The sequence below is a fragment of the Protopterus annectens genome, chromosome 10.part0, assembly GCF_019279795.1.
Source record: "Protopterus annectens isolate FY-2018-M chromosome 10.part0, PAN1.0, whole genome shotgun sequence".
Classification (NCBI taxonomy): Eukaryota; Metazoa; Chordata; order Ceratodontiformes; family Protopteridae; genus Protopterus; species Protopterus annectens.
In genome coordinates, this window is record NC_056744.1 from 1,388,105,788 (window position 1) to 1,388,119,557 (window position 13,770).

General features: G+C 44.7%; 1 protein-coding gene across 1 annotated transcript in view; it reads right to left on the reverse strand.

Moving 5' to 3' along the window:
- Positions 1 to 13,770, reverse strand: part of COL24A1 (collagen type XXIV alpha 1 chain) — a 3,617,818-nt gene that overhangs the window by 49,320 nt on the left and 3,554,728 nt on the right. Inside the window, exon 59 of the mRNA XM_044086026.1 lies at positions 71 to 286. Coding sequence (XP_043941961.1) covers positions 71 to 286 — 216 coding nt within the window. The remainder of the gene's footprint in view (positions 1 to 70; positions 287 to 13,770) is intronic.

Below are 13,770 nucleotides of genomic sequence, written 5' to 3' on the forward strand. Positions count from 1 at the left end.
CTTGTGTCTTTGTATATTGAATAATGAAACTACCATATCCTTTTAAATATTAAAAAAGGGATTACATTACCTTGCATCCATCCTGTAACAGTTGTGGTTCAGGTAGCTTGTTTGCCTCAAACAACTGGCCATTCCATCCCCTGAACTGAAGGCATGTTTTCTGAAGAGCTGCTTCTTTGCTTCCCCAGACTGAGATGTTAAGACAGTGGATGGTAACAGTTTGGATAGCTTCTGCAGTAAGTAAATGGAGGAAGTTCATCTGCACTTTTCCCACACCATAGTGTAGCTGTTAAAAACATAACAGAGCACAACATTAGATAATGTAGTTTTATTTAGCCAAAGAACTGCCTGTTAACTGGGTTCTCACAATCATCATAAAGCAAGTTATAAACAAACGCGAAACAAGTAAAGGAAACAGAATATTGTTCTCTATGACAAAGTGAGTGGATTCAAGCGAACAAGATTCAGTTTTAGTGTTCTAAAAAATTTTAACTGACCATCTGAATGTTGATACTAAGACGTGGTTCTATGCACGTTAAAAATGTTATCATTTTCTTACCAGAATGTCAGTGAATCGTGCTATCAAGTACTGATTTAGAATGTCTGTTACATATGAATGTGTCAGCTGCTAACATATGTACACAGGCATCATCATCATCCCCCTTTTTTCCATTTTCTACATGGAATCGGGGTGTAGTGACAACTGTTGTCATCTCTGCCTATTCAATGCCACTATCCTACTTTCTTTGAGAATCAGGCCTGTCTCAGTTCTTCTCTCACACAATCAATCCACCTTTTTCTTGGAAGCCCTTGTTTCCTCTTGCCTTCTGCCTGTCTGTTCCAAATCTTCTTGACCAGACTGCCTTCTGCCTTTCTGCACATGTGCCCAAACCATCGTAATCTGTTCTTTTTGACTTCTTCTGCAATTTAAGCTACTTTGGCTTCTGTTCTTATGTCCTCACTTCTTCATCTGTCTCACAAGTGTGCATCCTACCACCCTTCTCAGGCACTTTATTTCCATCACCTCTAGCTTCCTCAACAGTACTGCCTTTACTACCCAGGTTTCTGTACCATACAGTAGTACTGGTGCATGTCCTCTTCCGAGGTGGCTCCTCAAATGGGAAGTCTGGGGAGATCTCGGAAGAGTGGGGCTCGCCCAATGGGGCTTCCTGAGGCCCTGAATCTCTGCTGCCCTGTGGACAGGATGGTGCTGAAGCAGACGCCAGTGCCTGAGGGGAAGAATGCTAGTATCCTGAGTAGAGCTGCAGTAAGGGACAGCACACTCCTCATCACCTCAAAGGCCGATCCCCCCAGCTCTGAGGACACCCCAGGTTCTGAGGAAGTGGAGGAAATCCCCGACACCAAAGAGATTGGCTCCGAGGCCAATGTAGGAGCCGAGCTCACCTGCACCGACGGGCCAAGGGGCAGACTAGGAACTGAAGAACCCCCCCCCCCCTGGAGCTGACCGGAGAACTACAACTCCTAGGCACTCTGGACAGCACCGAAAGTGTCGGAGCAGTCAAAAGTTCTAAACAATCCCAAAGGGGTCTCGGGACTGAAGAGTCTACCACAGGAGGTATCTGGCATTCCGGCTCCAAAGATCCAGCTTGGCTCGGAGGAGGAATAGTGGATGTAGTCATCTTGGATGGGGTCGGAGTCAAGAATAACTTTGCCAGCGCCAATGACTTCAAAAGCCTGTGCACCACCCTGTCCACATCATCATCAGATAAGCTCCTAGAGGACCTGGATGAAAGAGAGGGGGATCGAGACCTTTGTAGTATAGGGGATCTCAGAGTAGGAGAAACTGGTTCTAATTCCATGGACTGCCTCCGAGAAGTAGTCTCTATCAGTTCCGAAGTCTTTGGAACAGAAGAGCTAGATTTGTCTGCACCGACTGTCTCCCTCGGTTCCGAAGGCAGTGAAGCCGAGGAGACAGATTTCTCATTCAACTTAGGCATTTTCTTTGGAGGCTCTGAATGAGCCAAGGAAGAAGATGAAGAGGAAGGTCCCCTGGACTTGTCACTAGATGTAGGAGAAGACTGTAAAGCCTCATTAAACGAAGGCTATATTAAACTTTGTAGAATCAGTTTGTTTTTCCTCTCATGTAACACTCGAGAGCTGAAGGAGTGACAAAACCTGCAAAAGCACCTAAACAGTACACACACACACACACACACACACACACACACACACACACACACACACACACACACACACACACACACACACACACACACACACTGTGCAAATCAGTAATGGACATTTTTTGGGAGCATTGTTGGCATTTCTTGAACCCAGAGATTTGTGGTTCTTTAAACATGTTGAAAACTGCAATAAACTGCAATAAACTTTTCGCACATAAATTAAGCTAAAAACACAACAAAAAACAGTATGGGGAAGTAAAGCTCTACCCTCTAAGTTAAACGGGCGCTAGGCCTTCTAACTTAAATGGACCTAGCCAAGCTGATGGGAAACAGACAACACAAACCCTCTAACAAAAAATGGGTTACCCTTCACTCTAACTTAAATGAGCTAAAGTTAAATACACAATTAGCACAAGACTGACAGGGATAGGATAGGCCTAGGGAAAAAAAACGATGGCCAAAAAGCAACACACAAACAGGCGACAAACGAATTATGCAAAAACCCTACAAAAGGGGTAAACTACCTAAACCAAGGACTCTAACAACAAGAAATTGGTCAAAAAACAGCTATTAGTAATGTAATCAAAAACACTTAGCCATGGCCAAGAAGACAGCATCCAAACTCATCAAGAGGCAAATGAGATCTGGGAATTACTCCAATGCATTGTGGGATAGGTGTTCAGCCAAAAGCCAAGTCAGAGACTTCGAGCTAGTGTACTGGCCAAGTCAGAGCCGAGTATCGGCTCTGAACTGTTCCAGTAAGAAAGAAGGCGAGAGGGACAACATAACATTTACTATTAAGTCACAAATTCTAATTGAGCCTGCATGCTGATACTGCACAAATATGATAATCGATGAGTATACTTGTTTTTTAATTCTGAAACCTACAATATTTCATTATCTTAAAAGGAAAGTTTAAGTGTAAATGGTAAATTCATTTCTGGTTCATTTTACACTTAAAATCCATTTGATCACCTGTTATAGTGAACATGCTCATACTACTGTACTAGCTTCATCATATGGATCTCTGCTCCAGCATCATTAAATTGCTTGAGAAGAGTAATAGAGCAGTTTACTTTCTTGGGGAGTATGAATGCCCAGTCAGGGATGAACAAAGTACCTCCATATTCTGCAGGATAGCTGTGGCAAAATTGTCCATTTTCATGAATTACATGCCTAGCTTGTAATGGTCAGAAAAGGTATGCATGGTAGTCTGAGTAACTGCCTCAAAAATACTTTTATCTGCCTCGTGTCTAATAAGTACAATAGATGCTGCCCTGGAGCATTAGGATCTGACCAACCCTAGCAAGGTTCTACCATGGTAAGCACAAAATTAATACAATGCAATTAGTTAGCTATCTGGATAAGGTTTGTTCAGGTAATGGGTTTCATTATTTCTCTTACATGGAAGATATCTGAGTCTAATATCCTCCCAGATGCTAGTCTAAGACTCTTTAGGTTTAGAGGGACAAGACTCGGTTTAGAGGGACAAGACTCCTCCTCGATTTCTTCAGAAATGTGCAGGGTGTTTGTAGCTGCAGAGGATTCCCATTGCTCATTTGTACCAATTGGCAGAACCAGGGCTGCTTTTGCAAGAAAAGGGCTGTTGACAGCAGTACATTTAACAGACAAGAGAAGGTAAAGGAGGCATAAAGCAGTTTCCCACTCCATTGTATTTTGAATGCAGGACTCCCTGCATGGGTATCTAAAGCAAAATTTGTTGAACTGGTGGTTGTTTATGAAGGCAACTAGGTCTATGTCTGGACCTCCTTATCTCTGGATTAGTTTCTAGAATACCTGAGGATCCAAGTTACATTCATGAAGCTAAACAGTAGATCCACTCGGCTTATCTGCCAGTGAGTTCTGAATACAAGGTATGTGGGACCATGAAAATAAAGCCATTGCTCTAACCCCAGGTCAAAACCTATTAGTATAAATGTGTATAGTTGACAGATGAAGGTACGTATCCTTTAGTAAATGTAAAAGATTTATGCATTCTGAAGGGAAATATGAGTTATCTTGCTCTTTGCTTGCTGATGCACCTCATTACAGTAGTACTGAGTGTTACAAACCATAAGGACCTCTGGTTTTCAGTCTGATTTAATCATCAGAAAGGTAACAAATAAATGTTAGTCATCTGCTAGCAACTTTTATGACTCCTATTTGTCCCAGCTGATATAGGCTATCAGAGGGTCTACGTTATCTCTACTGATGAAATCTGACTCATCTACAGTTGTAAAATACTCCTTGAAAGCTGATGTGCCGAAGTGCTACAGGTGAATAAAATTATATAAAAAAAGTGTGTGGCAGTTGTTTTTTTATTTTTTTGGTTTGCACACAGTTATAGTCTGAGAATCCTGTGAAGTCCTGAGCGACTTCCCTGAGCTGGTCTATACTTGCTGTGCCCACTATGTGAAGACATCAGAAGTACAACCATCTCCAAAAGGATGATGATATATTGTTTCCATATTTTTTTAAGGTACCATTGGATCTTCTCCACATGTAACCAGGCCAAGGACACCATTAGGATGGAAGCAGACATGTAGCTCAATACCTTCTTAAGAAACTTGATTTTCCAAGCCATTTGTGTGAAGAAAGAGTGCAATAGTCTAAACATTTCCCTCTGGCAGAGCCAAATTGCTGGATTTAGTACTGCCCCCAAAATGACTATTAATTTTGGAAGAGGGCAGGAATTCTGAATGCTGATGGAGACCTGAAACTGATTAGGAAAATGTTTTTTACAGGAATTTGTAAAACTTTTTCTGGGGTATGTCCCAAATGAAACAGTTCTTAAAATATTGATAAAAAAGAAGTTATGTATTCACCATTAACGTTCCATCTGAGTAGTATTTCATTTGTCTTTAACCTGTGGGTTATGGATCTGTATTGTATCAGAGTCGGCAACTTTTACTAGCATCAGCTCCGAGCTCCAAACTCCTCCCCTTACCCATAATACACCTCCACTGCCTTACATCCCCAGATCGAGTTAGCTGAACTTTATACTGATAACCTGACCTGAAAATTTTTCTTGTGACCAATACTGCAGCCCGTAGGCTGATCATATGCCAAGGTCCAGGGGAAGGAGGGAGGGACGGATGAAGGCAAATGAAGTACAACTACTCAGATGGAACGTTATGGTGAGTACATAACTTCTTTATCTGAAGTAGTTTACTTCATTTGATCTTCAACCTGTGGGACAGAGTCCCCAGCTACTAAACTCCTGGGAGGCTCTCATGGAAGGATATTCTGGAGCACCGCGGAACCAAAGGATGCTCTCCTTCTGGAAGTCAAATCCAATTTGTAATAAGAAATAAACATATGAGATGAGGACCAAGTAGCTGCAGAACAAATATCATCCAAAGACACTCTAGACCAAAAAGCTGCAGACTTAGCCATGGACCTAGTGGAATGAGCTTTCAGCTGACCTGGAGGAGAGGTGCCTCTGCCCTTATAGACCTGCAGGATGCATGAAGAAATCCATCTAGCTATAGTGACCTTGGAGATAGGTTTCCCCAAAAAGGGTTTACAGAAGGATACAAACAATTAATCAGATTTACGGAAATGTTTTGTCCTGTGTAAACAGAATCGTAACAGTCTATGAACATCCAACAGGTGCAGTTTGTATTCCATCTTGTTAGCAGAATTAGAAAAAAACACAGGCAATTTGATGGTCTGATTGATATTGACTGGTGATGCCACCTTATGAAAAAAGGATGGATTGGTTAGAAAGGAAACCCTATCTTTGTGAAAAATCTTGTAAGGAATTTTGATGGACAAGACCTGTAATTCTGAAAACCTTTTTGCAGAGGTAATAGGCACCAGAAACGCTGTTTTCCAAGACAAAAAAAGGGTTTACAGAAGGATACAAACAATTAATCAGATTTACGGAAATGTTTTGTCCTGTGTAAACAGAATCGTAACAGTCTATGAACATCCAACAGGTGCAGTTTGTATTCCATCTTGTTAGCAAAATTAGAAAAAAACACAGGCAATTTGATGGTCTGATTGATATTGACTGGTGATGCCACCTTATGAAAAAAGGATGGATTGGTTAGAAAGGAAACCCTATCTTTGTGAAAAATCTTGTAAGGAATTTTGATGGACAAGACCTGTAATTCTGAAAACCTTTTTGCAGAGGTAATAGGCACCAGAAAAGCTGTTTTCCAAGACAAAAATTTCAGATCTGCAGTTGCAGCAGGCTCGAAAGGCAGAGCGACCAAAGCTTGAAGAACCATAGTAAGGTCCCATGGGGGAACAGGATCTTTGACCGGAGGACATAACAAAAAGGTGCCTTTGATAAAGGCTTTACACAGTCTGGAAGAGGCTAAAGAGGCAGAATTCTCGCCCACATGAAAATGAGTTATGGCAGCTAACTGAACTTTGACAGTAGAAGAACTAGCTCTGTGTTGAGAAATATCAGCTAGAAGATCAAGAATGGCAGAAATAGGAGCTGTGAAAGGGTCTAAACTCCTTTGAGAGACCCAAAACGAAAACCGTTTCCACTTGCTGAGATAAACTTTCCTGGTCGAAGACTTATGAGCAGCCACCAAAATAGATCTAACTGAGGAGGATAGTCCAAGAGTCCTAGCAATCACGGGAACTGCAGCAGCCAAGCTGTGAGCTTCAGAATGTCCAGATTCGGATGAGGCACCCCCGGAGGGTGTGAAATTAGAATCTGAATGGGATCTAGTATCCAAGGCAGAGCCACAAGGTGAGACCAAAGAAAGAGAAACCATACCTGGCGAGGCCAGAATGGGGCAATGAGGATCACTTTGCTCCCCAGTCGATAAGCTTTCTGTAGAAACTCGGAATGAGAGGTATTGGTGGGTAAGTATACAGAAGACCGGGAAGCCAAGCATGAACTAGAGCGTCTCTGGGGGACACCCCCGGCAGGGAGTTCAGAGCGAAAAACTTGCTGCACTTCGCATTGGAAGGAGATGCGAAGATATTCGCTGAAGATCTGTTCCGCTACTGACAGATTCAGAGACCACTCGTAAGGCATTAAAATGGTCCGACTTAGCCTGTCCGCTAGGATGTTGGACCGTCCCGGAATGTGCACTGCGATAAGAAAGTCACCGGTGGAGATCGCCCATTTCCACACTCTCATGGCCTCATGACAAAGGGGGTAAGATCTGGCCCCTCCCTGTTTGTTGATATACCAGACCATTGACATGTTGTCTGACTGAATAGCAATCGTCCTCAGAGGAAGAAATGCATGAAGGGCCTGCAATGCTAGAAGGACCACCCTCATCTCTAGGACATTTATGTGCAAGCTGGTCTCTATGGGGGACCACAGGCCTTGGACTGTCCTGCCTGAATAATGCCTCCCCCACCCAAGTTGGGTGGCATCCATGGTCACTATGGCTTGGACCGGGGCTGGAACAAAAGATCGTCCCTCCAAAATGTCCGGAGAGCACAGCCACCATATGAGGGACGACCGACAGACTCAACTGAGTTGAATTGGGAATGTCAATGGCAGTTCCAACAGGGACCATTGTACAGCTAGAGTCCACTGTAGAATTCTCATGTGTAACTGAGCACACGGGAGAAGAGTTATGTTTGCCGCCATCGAGCCTAAGGCCGTCAATACCGATTCCACCGTTGGGAGATGAGAGTGGTAGATCATGGAGACATGCATCCTTGGCTCTCTCCAAGGTCAGGAAGATTTTGCACTGAAGAGTATCCATCCTGGCACCAATGTAGTCTAGCACCTGTACAGGATTTAGGAGAGATTTTGATGCGTTGACTGTGATTCCCAAATGCAGGCCAAGAGTTAGGAAATAATCCCTGGTTTGGGAGAGTAGACATCTGGCGGGAGCAGTGAGGAGCCAATTGCCCAAGTACGGGTAGACCTGAAAACCCTGAAGCCTCAGGCGAGCCACTACCACTGCCATCACTTTGGTAAACACCCTGGGGGCTGTGGTGAGACCAAAGGGTAGGGCTCGAAATTGGTAATGGTTGACTCCTAGCTGGAAGCAGAGGAACCTCCTGGAGCTTCTGTGCATTTTTATGTGATAGTAAGCATCCTGGAGATCTAACGAGCACATCCAGTCGCTCTCTTGCAGGTACGGCATGATGGACTGTAATGTGACCATCTGGAAATTCTCTTTGAAAACTGATAGGTTCTGGGTAGAGAGGTCCAGAATAGGTCTTAAGTCCCCCATTTTCTTTGGCACCAAAAAGAACCTGGAGGAAAAGCCCGATCGAGACTGATCTGGGGGGACAGTTTTGATGGCTTGTTTTTCTAGCAGCTTGGAAATTTCCTGTGCTGCTGCCTCTCTTTGTGTGGGTGGTACATCCAGGAGGTGTCTGCGAGATTTGGGGGAACCCACGAAGGGAATAGAGTATCCTCTGGATATGATCTAAAGCACCCAGTAGTCCATTATTATGGACTCCCATGCCGCTAGGTGCAAGGGCAATCATCCCCCAACTGCCTCCAGAGTAGAGCAGTCGGGCAACCCCTCAGGGTTGCTGCCCGGGTCTGTCCGAGAAAAGTTCTCGAGACCCAAAGTTCCCTGGACCCCCCTCTGGGCCAGCGTCCATTCTGTCCCCCTCTGCCTCTGGGGGGAAAAGAGCTCTGAGCGTCCCGGGAATACTGTGACTTCCGAAACCACATCTTCTTTTGCCCTCTCTGGTTCCGGCAAAAAGACTGTTGAGGGTTAAAGAAGTGGATCCTGATGGCAGACAGTGTTTTCCCATCCTTCTCACTCTGGACTAATGTTTCTTTGACAGTCTTATGAAAGACTGTAGAGCCGGCATAAGGGGCATTGGCAAAGGACGCCTTGAAGGGTTTCCGAAAATTGACATAACCTGAGCCAGGCGTTGTGTCTCATGGACACGTTGAACCCAGCCGCCCTAGCCGCTCCTTCTGTAGCATGTGAGAGAGTTGCATGGACGCATTAGATACTGCTTTTAAAGTGGCCATCCTCACAGCGAACGAAGCCTTGTCCTCCTGCAACACGGACTTGGAGGGAGACTCCTCCAGCTCCTTTACCAGGTCACGTTGGAGTCTGGTGACATGGGCCAGGTACTTCAGTGCCCTAATCGAAAAGGTAGCTGAAACGTAAAGCCGCTTCCCTAGGTTGTCCATCATCCAGGACTCTCCGTCAGGAGGATGGGCAAAGGAACTCTCCTGAGTAACTTCCTTCTTAGTGGCTGCTGCTACCACAATGGCATCTATGGGAGAGCCCTTGTTCCATGCTGGTCTGTCTATGGGGGGCTTAAGATCTTATCTGGTCTTTTTAGGATAGGTTCCATGGTGTCCGGTTCCTTCCATGCCCGTGAGGTGACCAGATCCACCAAAGGATCTGTGGGGAGGGGACACCCAGGAAGTAGATGGGCCCATGCCGAAAGCCTCCAGGAACATAGACTCATCAAAAGAAGCTATGGGGGCCTACCAACCTCCCCATTGGTGCAGGATTTCCATGATGTCTCCAAAGGAGAAATCCTCAGGAGGTGACCCAGGGGTACCTTCTCCATCATCCAAGTCCGTGTCCTCGGTGAGGGACTCGGGGGAGTCCAAGTGCCTCCTCTTGCATGTATGCTTGTGCGGTACCTCTCCAGTGGGGCTCTCCAGGGGGAGCTTGCAAGCCACTTGTTCCTCTAGGGGAACCATCTGGTGCTCTTCAAGCACGGGCTGTCCCTCTGATAAAATGATGAGGACCGTAGACAGAGCTGAGGGGGTCTGGGTGGAGTCCGAGGGGCAGTCAGGGGTCTCGATCCAGCAGAGAGAACCCGTTCTACCATGCCGAATGCTGAAGGACAGCGAGCCTCCTGAGAAACCAATAAGGAGGCCGGTCTCCCTGGGTCCGACGAGAGAATCGGAGTGGGTCCCGAGGTGGACGGAGCTCCGAGGGAGGGAACATGACCCAACAAAGTCGGAACTGAAGAAAAAGTCTGATACCCAATCTCCGGCCCCGAGAGTGGCTCGGATCTGAGCTGGTCAGATCTGAAACGCTCCAGGCAGCTGTCGGCGTCGAGGAAGCAGGTACCATCAGCGCTGACCCCCTGACCAAGGCCAACCACGGAATCAAATACTCCGAACCTGAAGGCCGGATCAGAGAAGGAGATATAGGTTGGAAAAAGGGAAGCGAACTCCCCCCTCCTGAGGGATGTGGTGCTGGCAAGAATCCCACCTGTATCCGAGTACGGATAAACCTCCCCATTATTTTATCCAGATCAATGTCGACAACGACCAGGTGGAGCTTGATGAGGCCACGGACTCTGACCTGGCACGTCAGGGCACCGAGAACCGAAAAGCTGAACGTGTCTCCTCCGGTTCTGGGGAGAACCTCGGAGATCGGAGCCAAGGGGAGTCACGGATCCGTGGCGTCTTTGTAGGTGAAGTGAGGTCTGGAGACCTCTTTCTCTTTTCCCTCGCCTTCGACTCTCTCTACCCCTTTTCTGCTCTGCTACCACAGGCTTTGGTACAGGAGGTTGAGTCCCAGCCTGGGAGGGAGGAGAGGCCACAGGAGGAGAGGAAGGAGAGGCAGCCACTGTGGCTAAAGCCGGAGACAAGGAAACAGATTCTGAAGGAGGAAGAAGGCCTTTGAGGGCCAACTTGGCCTTCCTATCTTTAATGGCACAGGGGTTGAAGCCCACACATATGCTGCAGTCCACACTCAGATGAGCAACGCTCAAGCACAAAACACACAGAGTGTGGCCATCCGCAGGGGATAATTTATGGCCACTCTCTGTGTAACGCTTGAAAACAAGCTTTTCAGCCATACTGCTTGAGTAGAAAGAGAACTTGAGAAAAAAAGGCAGTTCCTTTCTAACTGGCACACTCACCACACTCATATACAGAAAACCCTGGGGGGGGGGGGGCTACAATCTACACAACAGTACAAACTACTCTAACTATCCTTAAACTCTATAACTTGATGCACCAAGCGAGGGGAGGAGAAAGGGGATCTATACTAACACTATCTAACAAAATTCTGAAGAAAAAAGATACTCACAAAGGTTTTACCCACTTGCCTAAGTTGGAGCTCAAGAGACACGATGCAAAAGCTATTCACGGCAAACAAGATCTGGGGATGGAAGGCAGTGGAGGTGTATTATGGATAAGGGGAGGAGTTTGGAGCTTGGAGCTGATGCTAGTAAAAGTTGCTGGGTTGGATCCAATACGGATCCATAACCCACAGGTTAAAGACCACTTCAGTTTATGAATTTCTCTTATCCTGTGGTGGGTACACACTGGCTATAAGTATATGGTTAATATTCTGTGAGCAGTGGAAAGCCCAAATGAGACAGAAGTACACAGAAAGTATTTTGTCCCTGCTAAAAAACTGAGGATTTGCCTGATCTTCTTGTAGACAGGATGTAAAAGATGAGGCCTTCAAGTCCACGACCTTCTACATAAGCAGGGAGAGAAGAGCCTGTAAAGATAATAGTTTGAATTTGTTTAACTTGAAGAGATCTAGGGTATGCCTCCATAGGCCACATTTTTTGGGGATACTGGGAAAAGAGTTATGTATTTTCATGCTCCTTTTCTGATATCAGGAACAGCTGTTTCAAGACTGGCTGTGCTTTGAAACCTGTCCTAGGGCAAGGGATGTATTCCTAAAAAGGCAGGATAGTGCTGGAATCTATTTTATTGTCACATGCAGTCACCCTTGTTATCCACAAATCTGTGGTGAGGCTTTTTTTTTCTTAAGTAAAAAAGACTCTGCTCTAGAAGGTGGAAAAAGGTGGGAGAACATGGGAAGATGAAGGTGGGATAACGTAGTCAACAGAGGCAAAGACCATACTGTCTACTGGGAGAGCCATTTCCTCTGTTCTTGCACCAGAGTCACAGGAAGGGCACTACAGGTGGGTTTGATGCTCTGGGCATTAGATTACAAAAGGGGGAGGTGTCAATATATCTATTTTTTTTCTAATTTGTATTCAAATGTCTTCACTCTCTCTCTTTTTATCTCTGAAACATATTGTGAAAAAGTCAGAATGAGATGCTAGGCTATGAAGTGATGGTGGGGATTGTCATCATGCAGTGCTACTTCTTCATTACTATAAAGTGCAATGTAAAATATCACAGGGCCAGTCAGCACCTACAGCCCTGCTCACATCATCGGGCATTTCAGAATAAGCCTATGCATAAGTGCTGCACTGCTAACAATGTATTATTGTAGCAGTTTTTTTTCCCACTCTGTCTGAAGACAGTCCTGCTTTATGTCACAGTTCCACTCACTTTTTTTTTTAATTACAACCCCCCATAGCCGCCTGCTGTTACCCTGGCTTCCATAACCACTCATCCCTGGATATCACCAGTTACTTCTTATCCAAGAGGTAGACCATCAGAGCGGAGTCTGCCAACTCATAAGGAAGTGACCACACAGTACTCACAGTTAGCCTTGGGGAATGATGGATCCTAAGGGAGTTGTGTGCATGGAGCCTGGACTCATCATTCACATGGCAGACTGCACAGTCCCTCACTGTGGCAGCTGCTAGTGCCATGATATCAGGCTATTGTTACCACACCCTGTTTTGTCCTGAGATAGCCTGAGAGCTCACTAGACATCACATTTCCTCAAACCCTCTCCTGATATGGGAGAGATGGCCACTGAGTGCTTCATCTTATCCCGACAGATTATCCCTACATGTGGTTTAAGCCTGTTCCAAAACTCTGGTTGTGAGTTGAGCAGTCAGGCATCTACCTAAGCACTATCAGGCCAGAAATAGAAATACCATTAATTTTGACAACCCATGACACACTGTTTCATTCAGTCTGAAGTGTCATGGTCAAGGTAGAAGTAAAGGCACCTGCTGATTTTCATCAGTAGAAAAGTCCCCTGCCACTGCTTTCCATGGAACATTGTTTTTCTTTTTCTTTTTTTAATTTAAAAATATTTTTACTTTCAATAGTGCATGGAGCCCTAATTCAGACACTCACCACAAGTCGGAGGGAACTTTAGATATACTGCCACTAGCAAGCAACAATGACCCAAAACTATACATTTAATTTAGGAGCCTGTGTTCCACTGGCAAAACAGAAGTGAAGATGATTATCCATTTTTTAAATTCATGATTTGTCTACCATATTTTATTGCTTGTTTAGTTATTTACTTTTATGTTTTTATTTAACACATTCCATTTTTACTTAGTGCAGGGAGTTCAGCAGAGAGGGAGCCCAATGAGTCTCACAAGTTTGGTAGGTTGATACTGTAGATATTAGCAAACATGTCACTTAACAAGTTTAATTAAATAAATGTTTTACTATGAATTCAACATCTAGGTACTTAAATATGTATGATTCTTACTTTTCGATTTAGCATCTCTCCAGTTATTTGTAGACTACAGTAAAATATTAGGTGAACTATGCAGTCACTTACCTTACACTAATTAAAAGAACAGAGAGACAAATTAGTTTTGTTTGTTTATAGGCAATAAAGTTAGTTATCTAGGTTATTGTTTCTCAAATAGCTGCAACAAAGTATTAGAATTTTGTAGTCAAAAATACTGACTCTACATTGCTACCAAAATACATTCTTTTTTTTAAAACAAAATATGTTAAATTTCCAGTGTAACAAACTACAATGTAAAATGTCATAGTTACAGTTGAAAATTCCCCCATCGATCATCGCAGAAAAGGGATGATCAGTAAACAAGACTGGCCCAGATTCAGGAA